Consider the following 24,602-nt stretch of genomic DNA (forward strand, 5'->3'; position numbering starts at 1 on the left):
GTGATTCTCGCACGAGTCTCAGTTTGTCGCCCGAGCGCAGTGTAATGTACTATAATATTCACAAGATACATAATGTCATTTCTTGATTGATATAATTATAATGACTTGGTTTAGCTTTGTTTAGGTTACCTTCTTCAAAAATTCATAACATGAATTGTAAATTTAAGTAATTCGAATTGAAGAAATATGAATTGACATGACATAACATAACATGATTTGAAATTCGGTGAAAATGGTGAAGAGCACAGAGTTGAGCTCATTCTGTTGTTTACGTCACACGTCGCATTCGTGACCTCTCTGTGTGTTGCCCGACACGCGCTATTTTGTTGTGCACGCCTCATAGTGTTATCGCTACACGGACTATGCATGGAGCTGGTCACCCATAACCTAGAGCTCTTTGAGAAGATCCACTTGTTCAAAAAATAGCGAGCATCTCACACCATTGTTCGCAAGTTTTTTTCGTGTATAGTTAGTGTTATGTGTAAAATAATTTGAGAGAGGTTAATTGGTAACGACATTACATTACAAGTGAACACAATGGAATCCAATGATATGTTCAATGGTGGTGTCGGGTAATTAACATTTTATGAGAATGGCATTATAAAAATATTATAACCTAATTCTTAAATTTACTGGAATTGTTTCAGAGTAAAAGAGGAACCTAGCGATGTAACACTTAATGGAAGTGATTCTGAAATGATTGACGAGAAACCCGACCTTAAAAACTTGCAACTCTTATTATTTCCGCAAAAAAATTCTGTAAGTATTGATAATTATACATGACTCACATTTTTGTAATTTTTTAATAAAATTCTCACATTTTTCTAATTTCTATTTAACAGACCCATGCCATTGGAAAATTTATCGAAAACCATAAAGATGAAGTTGACGAAATGAAAATAATATTTGAAAGTAAAGACGTAAAGCTCAATATGGATCTGTTGGCAGTTACGAAAATTGAAGATTATCCTCAAAATTACTTAAAGGGTATAAAAGATAGAAATGGTCATCAAACTGATAACACAATTAAAGTAGAAACTACGGGAGCAGTAAAACTAGAACCATTCGCGGACGATGCAAAGCAATTTAATACAGATTTCGATTATGGTCTTCGTAAGCAGAATGAAGAAATCAGTGTTAAAAAAAAGTTTGATGATCAACATAGACTCAAAACGCACATCGAAACGACGCTCAGTGGTACCGACAAAGAATGCAAAATATGTCGCAAGAAATTATCGAATAGTAGTTTGAAATCCCACATCGATTCGGTCCATCATAAAATCACACACGTATGTGATGTATGCGGAAAAAATTATTCAAGAAAGATCTATCTCAAAAAACACATCGATTCGGTGCACAATGGTGTTACTTATACATGTAACACTTGCGGAAAGACATTCCTACACAAACGCAATCTCGAAGTCCATCACGAGACGTTACATAAAGGTATCACCCACACATGTGATACATGTGGAAAGTCATTTACTCGAAAAGATAATCTCAGAAGGCATATTGATTCGTTGCACAATGGTATCACTTATACATGTGATACTTGCAGAAAGTCATTCGCAAGTAAGGACTACCTCAAGTCCCACATAGATGCGTTGCACAAGGGTGTCAAATACACGTGCGATACATGCGGAAAGTCATTTCCACGAGAAAAAAATCTCAAAATTCACATTGACGGATTTCACAATGATATCACACATCCATGCGATATGTGTGGAAAAACATTCAAATCGAAGGGTGATCTCAAAGTTCACATTAATGCGAAGCACAATGGTGTCACCTATACATGTGATACTTGCGGAAAGATATTTCTCTACAAATGCAGTCTCAAAGTCCACCTCGAAACAATACATAAATGTATCACCCACACATGTGATGCATGTGGAAAGTCTTTTACTCAAAAAGGTAATCTCAGAAAGCATATTCAATCGGTGCAAGATGGTGTCATACTATCATGTGATTTATGCGGAAAGTCATTCGAAAATAAGGACTGCCTCAAGTACCACATAAGTGCATTGCACAACGGTGCCAAATGCACGTGCGATACATGCGGAAAGTCATTTACTAAAAAAAGTAGTCTCAAAACTCACATCGACGGAATACACAATCGTATCACACATCCATGTAATATGTGTGGAAAGTCATATGCTCAGAAAAGTAGTCTCAAAAAACACATCGATACGGTACACCATGGTGTCACCCATACAAGCGATACTTGTGAAAAAACATTTTGTGATATGAATTCTCTGAAAAAAAACACACCAGGACTGTGCACAAAAATGTTACTCACCGATGTGATACATGCGGAAAGACATTTACACTAAAAAGCAATCCGAAACCACATTGAGGCAAAACATGAAAGTGTCTAAAATACATGTGATGTATGCGGAAAGACGTTTCTATCAAAAGGTAATCTCAAAGCGCACATTAGTAGGATGCATAATGGTAGCACATGTTTAGTACGAGGAGTGGAATTCTCGACTGAGAACAATCTCAAAGTAGCGAAGTATAGTGGTGTCGCACATAGATATTTGCTCAAAAATATTTTCAGTTCCATCTATAGTCTTTTCTACACGTCAAAGCGTCACGTTCCATAAAGGTATAACGTTCAATACGTGCTATACAAGCGTCAAGAAATATAAACTAAAAAGTAATTGCATACTCGCATTGATTAGGTACATCATTCACGCATTGCGTATAAATTTTAATGTACATGTTTGGATGACTAAACTGAAAACTTTCATTTATAATAATTAGTTTCTCCAATGTTATCACACTGTGTAAAAACAAAGTTCAAGTTTAAAAAAATTAATAAAGAAAAAAATTCATTCATTTAAATGGAGCACATTTTTAATTGCAAAACGAAAAAATTGTTGAACCCCTTAATTTCGATTTTGTAATGCTAGTTACTTTTCTGCTAGCTTGGCTCGCCCTGAATTTCGTAATTTTTGTTTTGTGACTTATTTACGCCTATCATAACTGAATTAACACAGAATTGTTCATGTTGTTTAACACATTTTTATAAGGTATTTTCTCAGTAAGTTTAATATTCACCAAAAATTATGCGATTTCATCCATTTTTTCGTAACGTAACAAATTTTTCTGTATATGATGTCTCTAAGCCTAAAAAAGAGTCAAAAAAGCGTTTCAAATGATTCTGGTGAGGTCAAACATGAAATGAGTAGTCATGTTCACGAAATAACACGATTTTTCGTTCTCTGGAATACAAAAATAGCTGCAGGAAAAATACTAATAAAAATTGTCATTATTCCCGTGTTGTTTCATGTTTTAGAATCTCAATGAACAACCATCAATTTCTAATAAACTAGTTAAGTAACAAAAATGACTATCGCGACTTCTGCCTCGAATTTTGAGGATTTTTTATGTAGAATTGCTCATATACGCACGATGTACAGTGGGTGAGAAGGTAAAAAATAGCGAGAGCGCGCGAAAAGTAGAGGATCGCGCCCGAGCCGAGAACAAGTGGACGCGTCAGTAGTGTCTCGAAGAAGTATGGGAGCTCGTCTACGTGCATAAACGCGACGAGGAGGGGACACTCGGGACGAGAGTGAGAGAGAGCAAAAGAGATGGCCAAGTGTACACCCGCGTACAACGTCGGGAATATAAAGCAAGGGATACAAGAGTACAGGAGATGGCGCGCGGTCACACATATGCGGCCTCGTATAAAAGCTGTCCAGAAAAGTCTGCGGCTGTATAATACGGCTATAGGCTGCGTTACCCCTGACGACAGCTAGTAGCAGCAGCAGCAGCGAGCCGAAGCTGGACTCGGTTTATCCTTACGTAAGCGACGTGTACGTACTGCTACTGCTGCTGCGCTCGTATACATATACAGCAGAAAGTTTTGCAAGCGCGCGAGGACCTTTTATTTCGGGAAATCGCCATTGGCTCTTGGGCGGTAGATCGATTTGGCCAGGAATGCGATTATACACGTCGCTCTCAAAACAAATGCGACTACGGTTTAGCGTACGGTTCGCTTTGAACAGATCTGCAACCTCGTGGAACGCTTCGAGCTTCTCTATTGCTTTTTCGATTTTTCTTTGAACTTTGCTCAAACTGATCCAGGAATTTTTACGTATAAGGTACACGAAGTAGCTACGTAGGTGTGCAGCTTCTCGACTCTCACTCGGCAAGCAAATTGCTCGCATAACGGAGACACGTGAAAGCATATGAAGTTAGCGGTTGGGGTAGTAGTAGGTGCGCGCGGCTGCGATCGTTACTATGGGAACGCAGCGAGCACCGCGTCCTACATATGTACCCCCTTTTATACATAGACACACGTGCGCGCACACACGTATTACGTACCTTTTACCGCGCGGCCACTTAGGTAATACGAAAATCGTCTTTTTTTGCTCAAAGAGGGAGAGAGAGGAAGGGAGACTGTAACGCGCGTGAGGTGCCATATCGAGAGAGCTAGCCGCTGCAAGCGCGCATGCACACAGCGCGAATATTAAGAAATGGGAATCGCGTACGAGCTCGCGAGCGGTGCGAATGAGGCAATGTCCATGCATAGCACGACGACTCGTAAATAATACCAACTCCCTTCTTTTCCTTCTTCTTTCTCTTCCTCCTTTTCAGTCCTGCGCTCGCCGCAAACTGCAAGCTCTAACAGCGCTAGCCCTTCGTACATAATACCTGAGTATGTGTGGGTGCGTCTCCCATGAGCTTGCAGCAGCACACTGGACCGGCACCACTCTTGCAAGTACGGAAGTAATATTTATTTCCGAGTCGTGATTGCCCATGCGCGAGTGCACGCGTCTTAATGCATTTTTACGCGCGTGACGCGAACGCCTACCCTTCTTTTTCTTCTTTGCAACTTTTTCAACGCAAAGCTCCGAAGAATCGTCGATGTGATCGGAGGAAAAAAATTAAGCTACGCTCGCTGAGGATCGATTCGTTGCCTATACCTGGTGCTGTATACGTACACAAACTCAACACACACGAACGCTGCGACATTGGCAGCAAAAGCCAAATGTCCAAGAGTGCGCTACACGTTTGCGGAGCGACAATTCCCTCATGCGCACGAGATAAGAACACTTCGACTTTGGGTGTGAGTGTGAAATTTCCGAGAGAGCAGTACGCTCGACCGCAACTTCTACCTGTCAGATTGGATCAACGAGCTGCCTGCTAAAGTAGTCCGTGGTTGCGGTATGATAGCCGCTCGTCCGAATCGACAAGAAAAGGGCAAGACTCGGTCATTTGTCTTGCTTCATATTTTTGGCGTAAGCATTTTTTTATTACGAACCCAGCTTGCAGACTTATCGTATATAGCCGACGCAAGTGTCACGAGTGAAGCTCCTCTCGTGCATATGTATGGGCAAGGAGTAGGAGTAAAAGTATTTCGACAAATAAAACACTTTTTCGTGAAAAAAAAGAAAATATTCAACATGTAAAGTATAAACGACGACTATTTTCCAGCCGCTATGCAAATGCGGAAAGTTATTTTGGAGTTACTTGATAGGAAAAATAGTGCACAAGCCTGAGCAGCGAAAAAAAAGCTCCAGATTATACCTATTTATTACACGTGCCCTGGAACTTTTCTATGTTTATTGCGACCTAGGGCAGTAAATTACTAGTTTTAACACTAATTTAGTTTTTGAGTTTAAATGCAAAAATATATGAAAATTAAATCGTATTCAAAGTCAGCCACTAGATGGCGACTACCTTAACCTGCAAATCTGCAAGTGGTAAAATGAAAATAATTGTATAAGTTCAAGTACGGTCTCCTCATTGGAGGAAACATACTTCTATTTAAAACTCCAGTGCATGGACAAGCATTTATCTACAACGTTCAGCATACAGCGTTTTTTCTACACTCTATATCAGCATGAGTTTTTCAATATTATTATATCAAGAAAATAATCCTCAATAACCCTCCGTATGTAGTACACATCCTAAATTTATATATACAACGCTAGTTGTATGTGCGTGAAAAATGACGCACGAACGTTTTCATCTTCACACGCGTTGTGTATTCGCAAAGTCGCCGCGTTGTATCGGTTCGACTTACGACACGAAAAATCATTAATAAAGCGATTGCGAGGTCGTGTCGCACACCGCGCGTCAGGACGCCTCGACTGCAGGCGATACATAAAATAATGTACGTCTCTTATCGCTCGCAGCGCCTTACCAGCACCAGGCGAATACAGCTGCGTGTGGGATGCTTATTTAGGGAAGCATATCCGATCGCTGCGTATACATTCCGTGTATATCTATACACTGATATACGCAAGCCTACTCGAATAATATCGCATTGGGTATAGTGTGTGCGGGCGCGGCACAATGAATAAAAGAAAAGTCATAGCGCACCGATGATGAGAATGTCATAGCGTCGACGCGGCGTGGGCTGTGCTCGTACGTCTTGGACACGTCTCAATTGAATACTCTCTCTCTCTGACTCATTCTCTCGCTCTCGCGTTGTGTCTCTATATTATATATTATACTCTTCTATTTGGCGCTGGATTTCCAGGCAGCTTTTTGCGCCAAAGACGCAAGCTCGGAACTTTTTCACATACGCACACGCACATACGAGATATAATTATTCGCGAGATCCATTCACGCTTCTGTATGTATAAGTGATAACGCGCCGCGCATTATCACGTATCGCTTTTTGCTGCGTTTGCCACGCGTACGCTAGCTGAATACCAAAGCTCGTTTCTATTCTCTCGTCTCGGGCGCGTGGTGCTGGTGCTTACGCTTCGTTAGACTTCTCGGATGCTTATACACGTATACGAGGATGGAAAAATTATCAGAGAGACGTATAGATTGTATTCGGTCGCGGGAGCGAAGATCAACGTACGTAAGTCTGGAAATTTGTCAGTGTCCGAGACAGGTCCATCCCTGGATCCTGACAGATGCCCGGAACGTAGCATCGCGTAAACAAAAAAAAGGCCGCTGAAATGTTTTTACACGGCCAAGTGCGCGCTCTGCCCGAAACATGTAAAAAGCTTCTCCAGCCGGAAGGAAAAAGAATGCATAAAAAGTCTGCAGGCCTTGCGCGATTTAATATACTTTCTCGGCCGATAATACTATACATAACGGGCCGTGGCTCGGAAAAGTAAATACAGCCGATATAATACAAATCTGTCCAGTAATATATATAGATATAGAATTTTTTTTCTTTGGTGCGTCGAACCCCGACATCCCTTCTTCCTTACTCGGGAGCGCGCAGACGTAGCGTAAACAGCGTATAGCTATAATACAGGTATTCGAATAAACCGTCGGCCAAGGATCCTGCTTTGGACGTCTCTTCGAGTCTCGCGATAAGAAAGTGTGCGTATATATATGTCTAAGCGTCTTATATGGATGCTCGAATCTTTTCCTAGCAGACACACGCGCCGCCGCCGCCGTCGCCGTCTCTACCCCCGCACTGCTGCCTTCCCCTGCAGTCCCTTTTCTATCCCCACAGCTCGTGTGTAACTCTCTTTTTCTATATAAGCTCGCTGCGTCACATACACACAAACTGAAAGATGCAAGCTCCTTATCGCACGCAAGCATTTTCCTTTTTTTCCCTTCGCTATTTTTGAACTCTTCTTTCTCCCTCTTTCTCTCTTACTCACTTGGTTACTCTTTCCTTGGACTTTTGGGCAGATCTTGAAGTAAAAGCGAAAGAGAGAGAGAGAGACGAATAAATGGATATTGGATATCGATAAGTCAAGTCAAGCTTTCCCGATTAATTTTTCGCCTATCCAAGTCGCAGCGCAGCAGCCTACACATACACGCGAGGCAGAAAAAAATTGCCTCTCTACCCGTGACACAGAAAACTCTTAGATATTACTTCTTTTATTAAGCTAGAAGCGGCTCGGTATATACACGAAGCTCGTTGCGCCTCTCGTCGTCGTCGCACGATGACCGCCACCACTGTCGCCTAGTGGCCTTTTCTATGTTTTTCTTCGCAGCGCAATTGACATGAACGTCGCGGCGGCAGAGAGCCCTGAGATATCTATATAATCGACACTAAGAGCTTTCAAATGCAGGCAGTAATATTAGTAATAATAATCAGAAAATAGGAAGCTCGCCGATTCTTTTTCATTGTAGCGTCCAAAGCGGCTGCGATCGACGAATTAAAATAAAAAGCTCCACAGCAGTGCTCGGACAATCGCAAGGTACGAATCGTATAGCGATCAATAAAAGACGAAAGTTCGACAAGCCGTTCTCTGAATTCCTTCAATCAAATTAGAAACATCAAAGTACCACATCGAGAGAAGCAGTCGAACGACGATCGCAACTACTGTATGAGAAGCAACACAACGACGAGACTACGAGCAGTACTGCTGCTGGTAGTAGTAGCTAGACAGTGACGACGGAGGAAATAGTCGTGGCCAAAGAAAGAGCCATGTATGAGCTAGTGTGTGTCTGTAAGCTCGAGTTGCCGCTCTGCTTCCTTGTTCTCTCTCGTCTTCTATACTTCTTCGACTACTTCGCCGCTGCTGCTGCTACTTCGTTCTCCTTCTTCTGCCTTTCTGCTTCCTCTTCTTCGTCCGTTTCATACATATAGCATTCCTCGGGGGTTCGACCATGGAATTAGCCTCCTATCTCGAGGATTCCAACCCTCGAGACAAAGAATCTGCTCGCCCATGTGTGTGCGTGTGGGTGGCTGCATGTAGCAACGTGCATGGACACACACGCACACCCACACACACGATTGTTTCATTGGCGTTTTGTGTCCAATTTTCAAGCTTCGAAGAAAAGTATGTAGCGAACTTTTTCCTCCTTTGTCGCGGCCTGCTATTTCTCACTGAAGGGAAAAAGAAGCTCAAGAGCCATTCGATTTTTGATTTTCTTCTTCTACTTCTTCCTTCGCCTTGGGTGCACGCTCCGTGGCGCGGAAATGCCCCCGCAGACCGACTGACTTTGAAAACGACTTGTGAGGCTTTGCTTTTACTTGATACGATTCGAACCCGAATGCATTATAGTCAATTCCAATCAGAAATTTCAATAACAAATTGGATTAATTTGGACATCTTTCTTGTGAGAAGCTCTGCAATGAACTTGTCGATATTTTGTCGAAAAAAGCTCTCGTTCGGTGAGGATTGAAAGGGAACAATTTGGTATATGTCCTGATAAAAGTACTCAAATCGCTACAAAATGAAAAGATCAAGAATTTTTCGCTCTTTGACAAATAGAAACAACTAGTCGTTGAAGTTTCACGCAGCGCTGCACACGCGCTACACACAGGAATCTCTATAAAAAAAGCTCCAGAATCGAGTTAGCGCAAGTACAGGTATAGGATCAAAAATGTAAAGCTCTGTCTGAATTTTTAGTTACAGCTTAGGCAACTGCCTTAACCATCGTCCTCAATAAGCATGTTGTCATCAACTTCATGCATCATATTAATAATTTTGATCAAAATTTACTAAAACTTTCTTTCACTTTCTTTCTATCTTTATTTATCCCTCGACGTTTGTTAAAATCCTCATAAAAATATTGTGAGCGCACTGGAAAAGTAATAAAAAATCCATGAATATTTCTTCGGTTGCGGTACATGCCTGTCCAGAGCCGCGATTCGCTGCGGCGCATTATGGACGCGCACCGGAGAAGAAGCGAGCGCGCAAGCCGGTGGCGCTGAGCTCGAAGCAAAGGGTAACTTTGCGAGCGCACATACGTATTCAGCGAATACATATTATGAAAACGCATGCGCCGCCAGTGCCGAGCTTCAGGTGGTGGCGGTGGTAGTAGCAGCAGCAGCAGCAGCAGCAGCAGCAGCAGCAGCAGTGGGGTGGTGATGCTGATGGAGGGGTTTTGCGCTCGTGTGTGCGCTGTTCCGCCCGGTATATACATACACGCCAGCAGCGGCAATGGTATACGTAAGGGATGTAAATTCCCCCATGATGTATCGGATCGATGCGGAAAGAGAAGCAGCAGCAGCAGTAGCAGCGACGTACACACAGCATCCGCATCGGGAGAGAGACGCACGCAGAGCAGCGCCCCTACGTGCGCGCACACGTACATACAGGCTGGTCGAGCGTATAGCGAATACTCGACGACGACTACTACCCCCTTCGTTTCTTCTCTCTCGGCCATATTATACTACACGATCTGAAAACGTTTACTCGTTTTTATATGGCGCGCTGTTTTATGCATAAATGTTGCATAGCCATAAAAGTACAATAGGAAATGGTCGGAAATTCGGATCATTCATTGATGACTGCAGCTTTGGCGTAATTTTGCATGTTTCTAAAATTTGCATAATGAGCTGCTTTTCGTGTCACGCCACGTGATCTCGTGAAATTTCACACGCGCAGACGTTGTCTAGCTAATCGGGAGACGCAAACACCTTGAACCAAATTTTTCGATGACTTTCAGAAAATTTAAATACATGATTGTGCGTCTAGCATTCATAAAATACACTTTGATCTTGCATTACAGCTCAGACGGCTTTCATAACGTTGGTCGGCGAAGCTTAACCCGTGCCCATATGTATGCGTTTTATCGAACAATAATCGCGATTCTCCACCGACATAACCAGCTGCGGGTATGATTAATTAATTTTTACATCTCTCTAGATCGCAGCAAAAGTCTGTCGGATCGATATCAGAACGAGGAGTGCATACTGCGTAATGTAAAGTCGAAATAGATTTCTTTTACGTGCGCGCGGACCCGAGGTAATGCGTTATCTCGCATAAATGATAATAATAAGTCTAGTTTATGCACTCGATTCGTAGGCATAGACTCCGAATATTCTGCCACTGTCTCGAGGCAAAAAGAAGAAATAAAAGCTCGACGATCCATGTCATACATCCACGGGCGAAACATGTCTGCTGCGCATCCGAGAAAATTAATTCACAAAAAGCGCATAATCACGTTTATATTTGCGTGTTTTATGCATATGAATCATTTACAGCGGCGCATAATGTACACACGTACAAGAGGGAGGGAGGGAGTAAATCGCGTTGGTATTATTAATGCGCATGGACGATTGTACATGCAACGCATGTATATATGTTTTTTTTTTTTTATATAAAAGACGAACGCTTAATGAACACCGCGCCCGTACGCAACAATATTATATACACAATAAGCTGCATGCAGAGCTCTATATGCAGAGGCGCACGAGGCTTATACGCGTCTATCTACGCGTGCTGGCGCGACTTTGATAAACGAGGTGCACCCTGTGTTTTAGCACTACTGCCGCTGCTAAATAATCTTTTGCCAGGCGTGCGCGCGAGCGATTTAATTGCCGTAATAATCGCGCATAAAGCGTATCTACCTGTGCGAGTATCTATGTGTGTGTACAGCAAGCGCAGAAACGCACGATGAAGATCGAGGTTGCCTCATGCATGTCTCGGATCTTCGTACATATATACAAAATACCAGAACTATGTATAATATAGGCGCGATCGTAAGGCGAGCGAGCGTACCAGGTACATAATGAGCTTCTTTACTCTAACATGAAAGCCTTTTACGGGTGATAACATTTTTTCCGCCCGCCCGCAGATCCTTATATATACAGGTGCCTTGTAATTTTCAAATTGAAGCTACACTTGACTACATTGTTGAAAATATTTTCAGTAGAATTAATTTGAAGTCTGTAATAATTGTTAATTGAAAACTGTACTTTACTTATACAAATATTTTGACACTGCCACTTGCTTATTTACAAATTGAGGTAGTCGCCACCTAGTGTCGGAGATTTTAAGAACATTTTGTTACTTCTTGTGCTTATAAAAATGATTTGAATTAAGTCGAATTTGTGACTGACATTAGTATACTAAAAGTGGTTCATTTTTTAATAACCTTGCTTTTAATTATACAATTATTTTGACTTTGCCACTTGCAGATTTACAGTCAAAGGTAGTTCGCCATCTAGCAGTGGAGGCTGGTATTAACCATGATTGAATTTCTATATGTTTGCCATAAAATTAACAAAAAAAAATTAATCCATATTAAAACGTTAATTTCAATCAAAATGTTTTCGTTTGAGTATAAATGATACATTAATTTTCAATGAATATTTCATATAAAAGTACCTTGAATAAAATTTAGTAGCATCTCTAGTAAATCTGCATCAAATTTAAGGTTCTTTTTAACCGTGTTGGACAACTCCTATTTCGCTTAGTGAATTAATTTAAATATACAAGAGACAATGACGAATCATCAAAGTCGATTGTTCGCAGAAATCGTTGGAAAATCGCATCGTGTTTGGTAAACCACGCGCCAAAATCGTTGGGTTAGCAGCGACAAGCTCTCGGTTTCGCGTTTATTGCGAGAGCCAGAGAAAGTCCTCGTCTAGCTACTCCGGCACCAGTACAAGGAGGGAAGCAAGTTTTGTAGCGAACCTCGCTCGCGTGCGCGAAGCTTAACGAAAGAAAAAGAAGAGGAGGAATGAAAAAAAAGGAAGAAATAAGGAAGCATCAAGAAAAGGTAGACAAGACGACGACATCGCGCGGTGTGTTGATGGCAATGGCCATACAGAGACAGACACAGAGAGAGAGAGTACAGCGCGTAATAGTAAAGTAACAGTGTTTTCTATTAATGTACAAGTTTACGAAGTAGCAGCACTTTTTTAATTTTTTCTTCCTCTTTTTCTGCTGCTGCTGCTGCTACTGCTGAAGCTGTTGCACATGCGAACGCCGGCAGTCTCTTGTTTCTCTCGCTACTGTGTAGCGTCCGCGTCCTCCAAACTGCAGCTTTTTATTTGTCTCACACCATGTGTGTGTCTCTCTCTCTCTCTCTCTACGCGTTCACAAGCTATCTCCGTTAATTGGAACTAACAAGTGCAAGAGACTTTACCAGTGTATGTATATAGTTTTTCACGTTCGCGTCGGCTTCGGACATTGAATTTCACTCCGGTATACGTACACTTGTACGAGCGCGTGTATACACGAACTCGATGCTCGATTTTCGCGTTCGTACAGCAGCAGCAGATGTGTATATAAAATGCACCTGAAGCATAAGATCGGTAAAATCTCATACGAGTTTAATTATTCAAACGTATCATCGTTCGGTGTAAATCGCACCGCCGTATAGAACCGTAAACAACAACACGCCTCTAATTACGTAAATACGTACTTCTATATGCGGGCGCGCGCGCGTAAATGCGTGCACGGCCGAAGCGTTAGTTTTATATACGATGCACGAATGGAGCAACCGTGTATATCATATACGCGATTCTCACTCTCTCATTACCGGCGCTAATATAACACGCGTTACAATATATACACGAGTATATAGCGAGGAATAAAAAAAAAAAAAGAAGATGCCGCTGGCCTGAATGATCAAACGCGCGCTCGTGTGCGATTCGTGCGTGCATCATTTTTACAGATGTGTGCATATTAGAAGCCGCGCGCGCAGCGGTTCTTTCGGTGGTGCGCATAGTGATTGTTATTTTTAAAATAATGCATACCTATTATAGTTGGACGCGTCGACGTGTGACTCGAGTATTTATGTATCATCGTTAAGACGCGGCGATTCGCAATTTTTCAAGTATCGAGTGAACTGTGATCTATGCATCCAACAGTATAAATGCAAAATGGAACGTAAGTAACGTTCGTGTATGAAAACGATTAGCACACGCGCTCGATTCTGCAACAAATGTGAATTTTAAATATTATATATTACGAAACAGTCCGATGCAAATTAACAAAGCGGCAAAAAAGTGAAAGCGACTTTTATAACCAAAGCAGGATACGCTGCTTCTGCATATCTCTGCGTTTTGCCAACAATCGTGCGCTTCATAATCCCTCATCTAGAAGATATCACTGATATCCCACTGAATAGCTCGCTGAGCGCTGTTTATTTCGAGCAACGCATTAGAGACCACGTAGAGCAAGTAATTCTGCATTCATCAAACGCGTGTATATACTTATTGTGCGTTAGCATAATTTATCAGTTGCTGTTCATTTTTGTTTTCCAACTCGAACGGCAACGCGCGAGAAATCGGCGTTCGGATCACTTTTTACTTGTAAAATAATAAGATTCGGCTCATCATCTGTGAAAACGTACGTACACGTGTAGGCTGCTTTTTGCAAATTTTTAATTTATTCATTTCACAATCGCGGCACGAGCATTTCTCTCTAATAATAATATATCAATCACGTGTTCGCCTTCGCGAGCAGAATTGCGTATACGTGCAGCATTTCATTCCGTATGCACGCGTATGTACAATATACTTTTTACGATTGTTTCACACAGATATAATTTTTTTTCTCTCTTTATTTCCCTCCTTCTCCCCCCCCCCCCCCCCCNNNNCCCCCCCCCCCCCTCTCTCTCACTCTTGTACGCACTGTGTTGCTTGTGTAAATTCTATTTTGTGCTCTGATAATTATTTATTGCGTGAAACTCTGTACACTGCCCACCGTACAATACAATTAATACAAAAAATCATCCGTTTTGCTTGCGCGTTTGTGCTGTTGCACGATATGACAACTGCTTAAAATAATATATTATATTACATTATGCGTAATATTAAGTTTGAAAATCTTTTACTGACAGATAGTGAAAAAAACAACATTTTTTTAGCTGAAACGAAAGTCAATTGTCAAGTACAACGAACGCATAATGAATGAATACAAATGTTTTTTTTTTTTAATTACGGAATAAATTTATCCGCATATTTACAACGATCACTATGGACTAGATAATGCGAAAGGCTAGTTTTACAGAACCCCAGGAACATTATTTATCATACCGTGTAAAATTGAGTGATGGGCAGGAAAAATATGTCAAGCTTATCGAGTCCAGACACGCTGAATAACTTATGAGAGATTCTTATCTGTATGCAATCCAAATAATAATAAAAAAAAGTAATAAATAAGAGCACGAGTAGTATTTTTACAGTCATTCTAATTTACGTGAAAACTACTCCTTCGTATAATACTTCAAAATTTTTACGTATGAGGAGGTATGCTTCAAGTAACAAAAAACACTTCTATAAATCGTAATAATTAATTCGAATTTTCTTTAGTGCCTGTAGTTTCAAAGACTCACATAATTATACTCGACCTATCTCAACCACAATAAAACTACATTGACCATGATATAAAAAAAGAAGCTACTTATTATGTATACTAAATCCACTTCTTCTGACTACTACTTTATAAAATGTAAAATTAGACAGTTAGCTCTGGATTTATTAACTTCGCAAATAAAATAAGTCTAAATTGAGTGAGATCATAGTAAAGTTGATGATATTTTGACAGTTTTTTTGTAAACTATTTTTTTGAGCGTAAGAAACAGAACAACTAAAAACATTGAGAATGACTAAAGTCATTGTGTACAATTGGCCAAATATATCATTTTCTGGTAGAAATACTCAAGACAATACCACTGTCTCCGCCGCTAGATGGCGAATACCTTTATCTGTAAATCTGCAAGTGGTTAAGTAAAAATCTTGGTTAAAATGTTAATTTGTCGAGGCAAACTTTATTTAACACCGTGTTGACTTTTCTCGATCTCGTCAGGGTAGTCGGAATTGTGAGCAAAACTGAGTTGAGTATGAACATTTATTTACAATGAAATCCATCCACTTGCAATATGAGGTGAGTACCTTATTACCTAAATATCTGCAAGTGTAAAATAAAAATAATTGTGTGACTCAAAGCACTAATTTTACATAGTAAAAAATGATCGTTAAAAAACAGTGTAGTATTATAAAGCCACAAAATGCGAAAGAAAAACCTTGAACTTTTAGTGAACATATGTCCAGTTCAAGTGGTCCTTTTAAGTCCAAAAAACCTTTCCGTTTGAAAAAAGCTAATTATAAATTAAACATTTTCAGTTGTAATTTTTATTATCGTTTATTTTATATCGTTTTTTAAGCTATTTTTCCACGAGAGAAGTTGAGCTTTCGGCTACAGCCATCATAATCTTTTTAACTGACTGCACGATTCGCTGAAAATACAATCGAGGGAAAATTTATTCAAACGAATCGAACGCATTTTATGAAGATGAAAGAGGAAAAACGAATGCCCCGGTACATTACGTGCCTGGCACGCTCGAGTTGAGAAAGTAATTTATACCGTAGAGGAGAACTTTTCTCGAAAAAGTTCCAAGGGAGGCAAAGTATACATGCTGCTGCTGCTGCTGCTGCCCGGCCTACATCATACGGTCGGTAATTTCCAATTCCATCGCGCTAGGATGAACGGCAATATGGTCAGCACTAGTACGATTGGCAGTAGTCGCTGCGACTCGAGGGCTGCGCACGACTAAAATTATTTTCGAGTAAACGTTATCGCTCGGCTCACGTACTGTTATCATAGCCGAAACGAGAGAGCGAGAGAGAAAGAAAGTGTGTGTAACGAGCCATCCTCGTTGTTTCTTTTTTCTCTTTTCTTTTTTTTTCTGCTCGTGCAAACGGTATATATAAGGTCTGCGAGTGCGCGCGTACGCATATATTCATCCTAAACGGATTTGGCTTCATTAGACCGACGACGCGACGACCCCCTGTCTGCACCCGCACACAGTGCTCTGGCCGTGCGTGGCTGCTGCTCGCTCTCTTTTATAGTCTATATGCCAGCCGCATGGATCGAACGTGCAGCAGTATCAGCCCCTGACGCCGTCGTTTTCTCTCTTTCTGTCGTTGAACTTGGCTGTATGCGACACACCGCTTCATTATACCTTTGTTTAATTTTCCACTTTTACCGATTACAACCAAAGAGCTGTCTCTCTGTCTCGAGAAAATCTCGTCGGATGTACTCGTCTAAACGGTGTCCTTGAATCATATTAAACTATATTTAATTTAAAATCCTTTAAATTAAATTCAAGTTACATCAATTTCCTAGTTTTCATATAAATTTTCTGCCTTTACAATGCAGACTAATTAAAATAAATTGATAAATTTGAATTTAAGACAATCAAGAAGCCCTCTTTTTCGAAACGAATGAATACCGGATTTTTCGAAGTGAATGAAAACCGTGCTACTTATACAGTTATTTACATTTAACCACTTGCATATTTAAGCAAAGAGAAGTACTTGCCATCCAGTGGTGGAAAGTGAAAATTTTTTGTTCATATTTGAATTTCAATTAATGTATGTGATTGCATTTTCATGCATTTTTTGAGCGGTTTATGTAAGAATATAAAAACAAATAAATTCAACGAAGATTATTGCAGGTAAGTGTAGCTGGAATAAAATTCAGTATCGGTAACTATCATATAAAGTTTATAATATAGTGCGCTACCTTTCATTGCTCTGACTCACGATCAGCTGCTCGTCGTCATTTTTCATTGCGACGCTCACCCACGCTCATACGGGATGCAGATCTAAAATTTATGCCTAAATCCGACTACACGCAGTGGCAGTATATAAGACACAATACACCAACCTAGACGCGTAGCCATGGTAACTGGAATACACATTTTCTCGTCCTGCCCGCGGTATAGTCATATCGATGTGTGGACCTCTTGGTTCTAATAGTAGCGGTAGTAGTAGTTGTTGTGTATCTCTAGGCGCGCACATATTATGTACAGCCAAAGAGCCGATAGGACACGTGTGCTTTAGCCATATATAGCTAGGCGCACAGTTTTTCGCACCACTGCACACACACTACGCGCACTCGCATGCATTAGACTCGACACGACTAATGCCACGTTATTCTCTTTCCTTTTTTCGCCCGCGATTTGCGTCTTAAATCAAAGAAACTGCTTTTTTGACGCATACATCTTACTTGTACGAAAGAAGAAATAAAATTTCAAATGCAATTATTCAACGAAATTGTTCCGTTGACGAATCGCACCTATAACTCGTTGCGCGTCTCCAGTGACACGAGCACGAGAATCGCTGCCTCGAAACACGCGCGTCTTTGCCCGATCGAGCTCGTCGCAGATACTAAATTGTCGAGTTGGGCTTTTTAAAGCCAAGGCGCGCAACCCTTTGCTCGAAGCAACCCCCCCATTTGCATTCGAGTAGTCGCGCTCACCGAACTCGACGATCGTAGCACACGACGTTCCACCCTTTTTTTAGCCAATGCGAGGGCTCGGCTCGATGCGTAAACCTTTTTTTACTTTACATACGCGCGTCTGTGCAAACTCACGCGCAAGCGCGTGTATGCAAAGCACAGCCCCTTGGCCAATCCTTTGGCTTTAAAATGCCTACTGCTGCTGTGTGCCTGCCTCGGCTTCTTCGCGCGCCATTGCGATCAGTGCCGAGCTCCCCTTTTGAATCGAGCCGATGTGTATAAACGAAAATGCCTCGAGCTTGAGCAGGCCTTCCTTCATTGTGTTTATAATACTCGAGAAGGGCGCGCGTTTTGTAACCCACGCGCAGACGATCAGCCGCCTTATCGTGCTGTTGCAGGGCTTTGAGAAAAAAAATGTGACGCATCGCTGCCACCTCTCGCATATCGTGCGCCGCGGGAGGTGGCTGTATTTTTACTATATCATCTCGTACCGAACTTACCACCGAAAGGCTAATCCGATTTCTTGCTGGCAGCTTCGCGCCGCAACGCGATCGAGGAATAAAACGGAAAAAAAATAAAACTCTCGTACTAAAGTGTCGTTCGCCGCCACCGCTCGAGGGTTTGCCATCCGATACGAAGCTCCGTTTAAAGCTCTTTTTATAATATGCGTTAGCGTGTATGTACAGATGAGCGTCGGGGGTAGCTTCCGAGTTCCTGTTACTGCGCGGGAAAAAAATTTTCGGATGATTTCTCGCCGATTGTTACTTTGATTTAAGATGTGCTTAGCTGTATACCTATATGTACGGGTTTAGCTGTATTGGAAGCTGCGGTGAAAATGCGATATTTCTTATATTTCTGTTAACTATACAAAATACTACTTCCGATTACGATAAATATTATTTGCGATGATGATGATGCGCAAGAATTTTCAAAAGAACGACTCTGTAATTTTTTACGATTGATAAGAAATGTGATAAAATAGTATACTACGCAACAATATGATACACAAAACGACTAACGAGATGATATTTTTACCAGAATACCGCGAAAATAAAGCAGCTTTATACGCCTGCAGCGTGTACTTTTTAAAAACGTGGTTTGTTTTGCATAAAATTCTGTTTTAAAAACAAATAATTATACATCATTTTACCGATGAGTTTACAGAATAAGAAATCGAAAAGCTGTCTCTCTCTTTGACAATTCAGAGTCTTTCGTGCAAGCATCGCGAGAGCATTATACGCACACGGTCACGATCGGCTCACCGTAGCAAAGCATCCATTTATTCCTTCTTTTAATCTTCCTTTCCCGTAAACGGGCAGCCAGGCGTTAATTCAAACGGCATTGATTGCCACGCGCGCGCGCGCACACGCACGCACACGTATCACCCACCACCCGAGTCTTGCAGCTATCTCTCGCTCTCTCTCATTTGGCCGAGCAGCTTTTACTTAGTGCGCGTATAAGGGTAAATTCTGAAGCCTGCCATTAGCATTATGTGTGTAGGCTTCCTCTCGTCGTCTAATGCTTTCTCGTCGTCGGCATATATATAGCCTCTTTCTTTTGGCCATGAGGACCCGATTCTTTGTGTGCCCCGCGTCGACGATGCGCGCCATGTAGCTGACTTGAATGTGACTCTTTAATTTCGTTCGTATAGTAGAGAGAGCTTTTGTTACGGTATAGCGTGCATCACTGCACAGCTCCTTTTTTTTTAAACTCGGACTCTGCGAGCTCGATGGAAATTGTCGCAGAGAATGAATTGGTTTTGCCTTATCGATCTCGGTTTTATCCAACTTTTTTCCAAACTTTTGCAAAGTCAAATGAGAAGATGAGCTCTGCGGGGGTCGCAGTCGAACTTTGCCCCAATGCAAACGATCGAGACAAACGATCGCGAGAGCTGTGGGTAGAACTTGGACGTGGCGTCAAGTCAATCACCGCCGTACATACAGATAGAGTCGCACAACTAATAGCTCCAAGAGAATAGAGCAGAGGCAAGTAGTTTCTCAATCACAGTCGTGCTGCTGCCGCTGCCGCGCGCGAAAAAAGGTGCCAAAGAGAAGTCAGGGAAAGAGAGCGAGGAGAAGCCGTGTACGCCGAGACGCGAAAAGGATGAAGAAACAGATCACGGGGTGCTCTCCGTGTATAAGGGATGTGTGAAAGTGGGAGGGAAATCGAACTTGGAACTCCGCAAGCCGAAGCCCGGGTCAATCCATAATAAAAGTCCGAGTGAGAAAAGAGAAGCGAACAACGTGCTCTACGCCGCGCTGTACTCCCGGGCGCGCGCTATCTGCAAAGCTGGACCGCGAGTAAAACTCGTAAAAAAAAGGGAGACTCGACTGTGCTCGAAAGAGAGTGAGAGAGAGAGAGAGAGAGAGAGAGAAAGAGCAAACGGATTACGAGGGTGAAATCGTACGACTGATGGCCATCGGCTATATAGCTGTAAGGTCCTAACTTCTATATAATACTCGAGGCTCGCTGGCTCATGGCTGCAGCCTGGCATACTCAGTCCTCAAACCTATATACGGTTGCGCGCGCGAGCTCGAGTCATGAAATTCACACTTGAATTGTGTATTTGCGGATAAGGGATATATAGCTGGAGAATGGCCCAAGGAATCCTTTGCTCTCTTTTTCTCACTTTCTCTCTCTTTCTCTCACTCTTGCAACGGGATTGAAGATACTTTGGCTCGAGCTTCTCTTTCTCGCTCCTCTCTTTGGCTGTGTGTGTGTGTGTGCAGCCAGTTCCCTGGCTCTCTCGATATAATATCGCAGTGAAATTATATAAGAGCCCCGGCGATGATTTCTCTCTATGTAACTTTATCTACGACTTTTTGCTTTTTACTATCGCTTAGCTTACGTATTTTTTACACCCAAAGTATCGTAATATACCGACTTTTATACACACGTACACTTTACAGACGTATACACACACGCTCGTACTCACGCGCGCGCACGTATCCACACATTTGAAACATTTATAAGCCATTCGATTCGGCGATTGTATAAGCCATAAATATTTTTGTTACCTCGTATAATTTATGAAATAAACGTCGAAAGATCAGAAGAAAAACTATATATTAGTCTTCACACGGCCGACGTTATCCATCTATACGTACGCCCATAATCTGGATTGTGAGAAAAATATTCGTCGATATCCATTCGGAGATCATAAGAAATTACGAGAAAAAATACTTCATAATTATAACGCGCATATTTTTTAGTTATTTCGATCACTACATTTAATTTCAATATTCACCACACACGTGAATCAGTCCATCACATAATTGTAACTGCTATAATTCATTATAATATAACTACAAATGTTTATTTTTTCATATTTGGAATCGATTGTGACATCTAACGGTTTAATCCGAAACTGCAATAACAGAACTGAAATTACTTGAAATATTGATTCACGGGCAACTTTATCAGGTAAGTTGAGCTTTTGAAAAGTGAGTCTATCACCTGGTTGAAAGTCATGCATTTGTCGCATGACTTGCGATTATTTTATAAAGGGCAGCAATGCATTTAATGAATTATAATAGTGATTTGCAACAGTTTTGTGGACTAAATATTTAACCAAAAAGAAATGTCATTAAAATTATCCAAAAGAATGAGCGATGAGCAGAAGTTAGATTTGAAGTTTTTTGAAACTCTTTTACCAGAAGTCGCCCAAATAAAGTCTGAAGAAAAGTAGAATTTTTTATTGAGGTACAATTCAAGGAACTGTAGATTGATATTTATATACTATTTGGAACATTTTACTTTTGATTTTGCAACACGCCATCTATTAACAGATCCAACAAGGTCAACTTCAGAGATTTATTAATTCTTTTCTTTATGTTGAATATTGCAACTAGTATGTATCAAAAAGTCAAAATTTAACTTACATTTAAATGAGCCCTTTTTTACAACTGATGTGTGTATAAGTATATAGTACTCAGTGTTTAATCCAATCTGTTGTATGTGATGCCTTTAAATTACACGTTATGTATACTATCCAAGGTGCAGGTATTCTGGATCGCATGCATACAAAACAAACTTGTTTATTACATTATCTAATGTTTTATTTTATTGACACTGCTTCTTTGTAAAAGAGAAAAAAATCCTTGCTAAGTATTGTTTAATATTATATGGTTATTTTTACTTATATTCGAAAGTTTTGTGGTAGCTAACGCGCAACTGTATATCAATAAGAATCTTTATACAAAACCGCTGCTGTGACTCGAGGGCCAAGCTCAACAACAAGTTATCCGCGCGTATACAAACTTTCACGATTTAAGTAAAACTGGACAACAGTCCGCGACTAGCGTAGCGCATTTTTTTCATCTTGAAGACGCTAAAATATTAATGCTCTTGCGGCAAAACTTATGTTTTCGATATTGCCTTGAAAAAAAGGCTCTGCTATATCTAAAACGGTAGGTACTGTACTACCGGGTCTTGCGCGCGGGCGAGCTCGAACGAGAAAAAAAGCTCCCAGAGCGTGGCAAAGCTTATGTTCGCGAAAATTCACATATCCTGCTCTCTCTCTCTCTCTCTCTCTCTGCTACTCCTACATATCCTTTTGCCACTCAGTCAATGTTCAAAACGAGGTTTCTTTTAATTAAAGCATCGCGTACAGTTTATACACAAGCCATTACGCATCAGATGCTGAAAAAAAAAGACCGAGCCTGCAGCAACTATCGCTGTATATGTATACTCCGAGAGAGAGAGAGAGAGAGAGAGAGAGAACGTAACAAAATTCGACCCGGTCTATACGGACGTATATGTACGCCGTGTGTGTTATGTGTTATCAGCCTTCAGCAGCAGCAGTAACAGCAGCAGCAGATCTCCTTTCTATTCTCATATCCTTTTTTAGCAAAGCTAACGTGGAATTCTATCTTAATTTTTTTTTTGCTCTTCCTCTTCCACATTTTGGTCGTGTGCGAAATGAACTGAATTAGTATGTGTATGTGTGTATGGTCCATGTGTAGACCCTTCGTTTGGCCAAGGCGCGCACACGCGATATCGGCCTCAAGATTTTGGGCATCGATGCTATGTTTGTGCGTACGTATACGTAGGTACATTTACACACGAAACGCGCGTTGTAGGCAGAGAATGAGAGAGAGAGAGAGAGAGAAAAAAAATCAAGGAGATGCGATAGCCAGAAAAGAGTCTAATTATATGACGATGACGACTCGACTTACCCGCTCGTATAAGAGGAACGATTTTGCTTTCTTTCGCTGCTTACACCCGTATATAGATATGCTCTCGAGAATGTCTGGCTCGTTGTTGTCCTCGTCGTCGTCCTGTATATAGCTCTGCCCCCTGTGCTCCCTATTGCTCGTCGCTTAGCCGCTCCAACGGGTCATCTGAAAATTGATATTGGCATCGTTATGAACGCCTGCTGCAGTAACATTATATCCCAACGTCGTATACGCTCGACGTCGGCTCTCTCTCTCTCTCTCTCTTTCTTTCTCTATCTTCGCGATCCCGATGTCGCATATCGCAGCAAGATGCTGCCCCGCACGCCCTCAACGTGTATACCCCCCAGCTCGTGGTAGTCTCATATTGGTGAACGCGGATATAATTGCAGCTAAAGCGCGGATCCGTTTATATTCGATTTATCGATCATTAATAATAATTTTTTGCAAGCTCTTTGTTAAAATCAATCGAAGGATTTTCGAAATAAGGCCGAAAGATGCACGCGATGAATTATAAGACGTCGAAAATTTTGGAGGAGGAGTCGCAGCTAATTTGGACCGAGCGTGAAATTAGCCGAGGAAAGCCAACTATATATAAGGGATGCTGGAGGCCTGTTAGTGCGGAGTCTTCGACTTGTGCCGTACGTAAGGGCGCAATTGGCAGAGAAATCCGAGTATCCATGCATCACTCGTCTAATCGATGTAAGACGCTAATCTCACGAACGATGTGAACGACGATGTATAAAACGAGCTTTTGAAGCATCCCGACGATCGGATGAAACAAAATCTTTCGTTATTGTAATATAAATACAATTACAACGAGTATGTTGAATTGCGCTCAGCAAATATTTTCCAAAAGTTATATAGATCATATCTTCCAACTGAGCTCACCGAGGAAAAAATAATGCAAAGCTCACGCCGTAATATCGACGCAGAAGCGAAACGAGAGTAAGGCATCAACAGCTTATTACGGGAATTCTTTGTGTAGATGCACAATATTTTCCGAGTTAATTGCGTTTCGGGAGTTAGTGACTGCTACTACTGCTTCTACTACTCGGGGCCAAATGATTATTTTCAAGGCAAAAGTACTATTAAGCGGCAGAAGCTGCTGTGCAGAAACGAGGAGGGAAAAACGACAGAAGTAAGAAGTAAGAAGAAGAAGAAGAAGTAACGGCCGGGCAGGGTCCGGACGCGCGCGCGAGTGTACGACCATTGCAAAAATCTCTCTGTGATCCTTTGGCCGGCTCGGTACATACATACACTGCAGTAGCAATGGGTACTTGGGCGCTCTTTCGCTCGCGTATATATACCGATCTAATACGCGCAAAAGTCACTCGAGCGTACTCACTTAATTCCCGCTTCGAGATGTAATTTGTGTCGCGCTTTGAAGCTGCGCAACTCGGAAGAGAGAAAGAGACGAAAGAGAAAAAGAGATCCTCGCTCTCTCGCGAGCGAGCGCAGAATATAACGAGAGCGACTCTCTCTCTCGTCGCTCGTTTCCAGCAACAGCTTTTCTATACACTGATTTACCTCCTCGTTTACCTCCCCTTCATAGCTTCTTCGT

General features: G+C 41.5%; 1 protein-coding gene across 1 annotated transcript; it reads left to right on the top strand.

Annotated features, from left to right (window-relative positions):
- The first annotated feature begins 932 nt into the window (after window positions 1–932).
- LOC106652147 (zinc finger protein OZF-like) lies at window positions 933–2,333 on the top strand. The gene is made up of 2 exons (XM_014370942.1): window positions 933–1,289; window positions 1,395–2,333. The coding sequence occupies exons 1-2, from the start codon at window positions 933–935 to the stop codon at window positions 2,331–2,333; spliced, it is 1,296 nt and encodes a 431-aa protein (XP_014226428.1).
- The last annotated feature ends 22,269 nt before the right edge of the window (window positions 2,334–24,602 follow it).

This window comes from Trichogramma pretiosum, unplaced genomic scaffold (genome assembly GCF_000599845.2).
Source record: "Trichogramma pretiosum strain Unisexual culture from Peru unplaced genomic scaffold, Tpre_2.0 scaffold29, whole genome shotgun sequence".
NCBI lineage: Eukaryota > Metazoa > Arthropoda > Insecta > Hymenoptera > Trichogrammatidae > Trichogramma > Trichogramma pretiosum.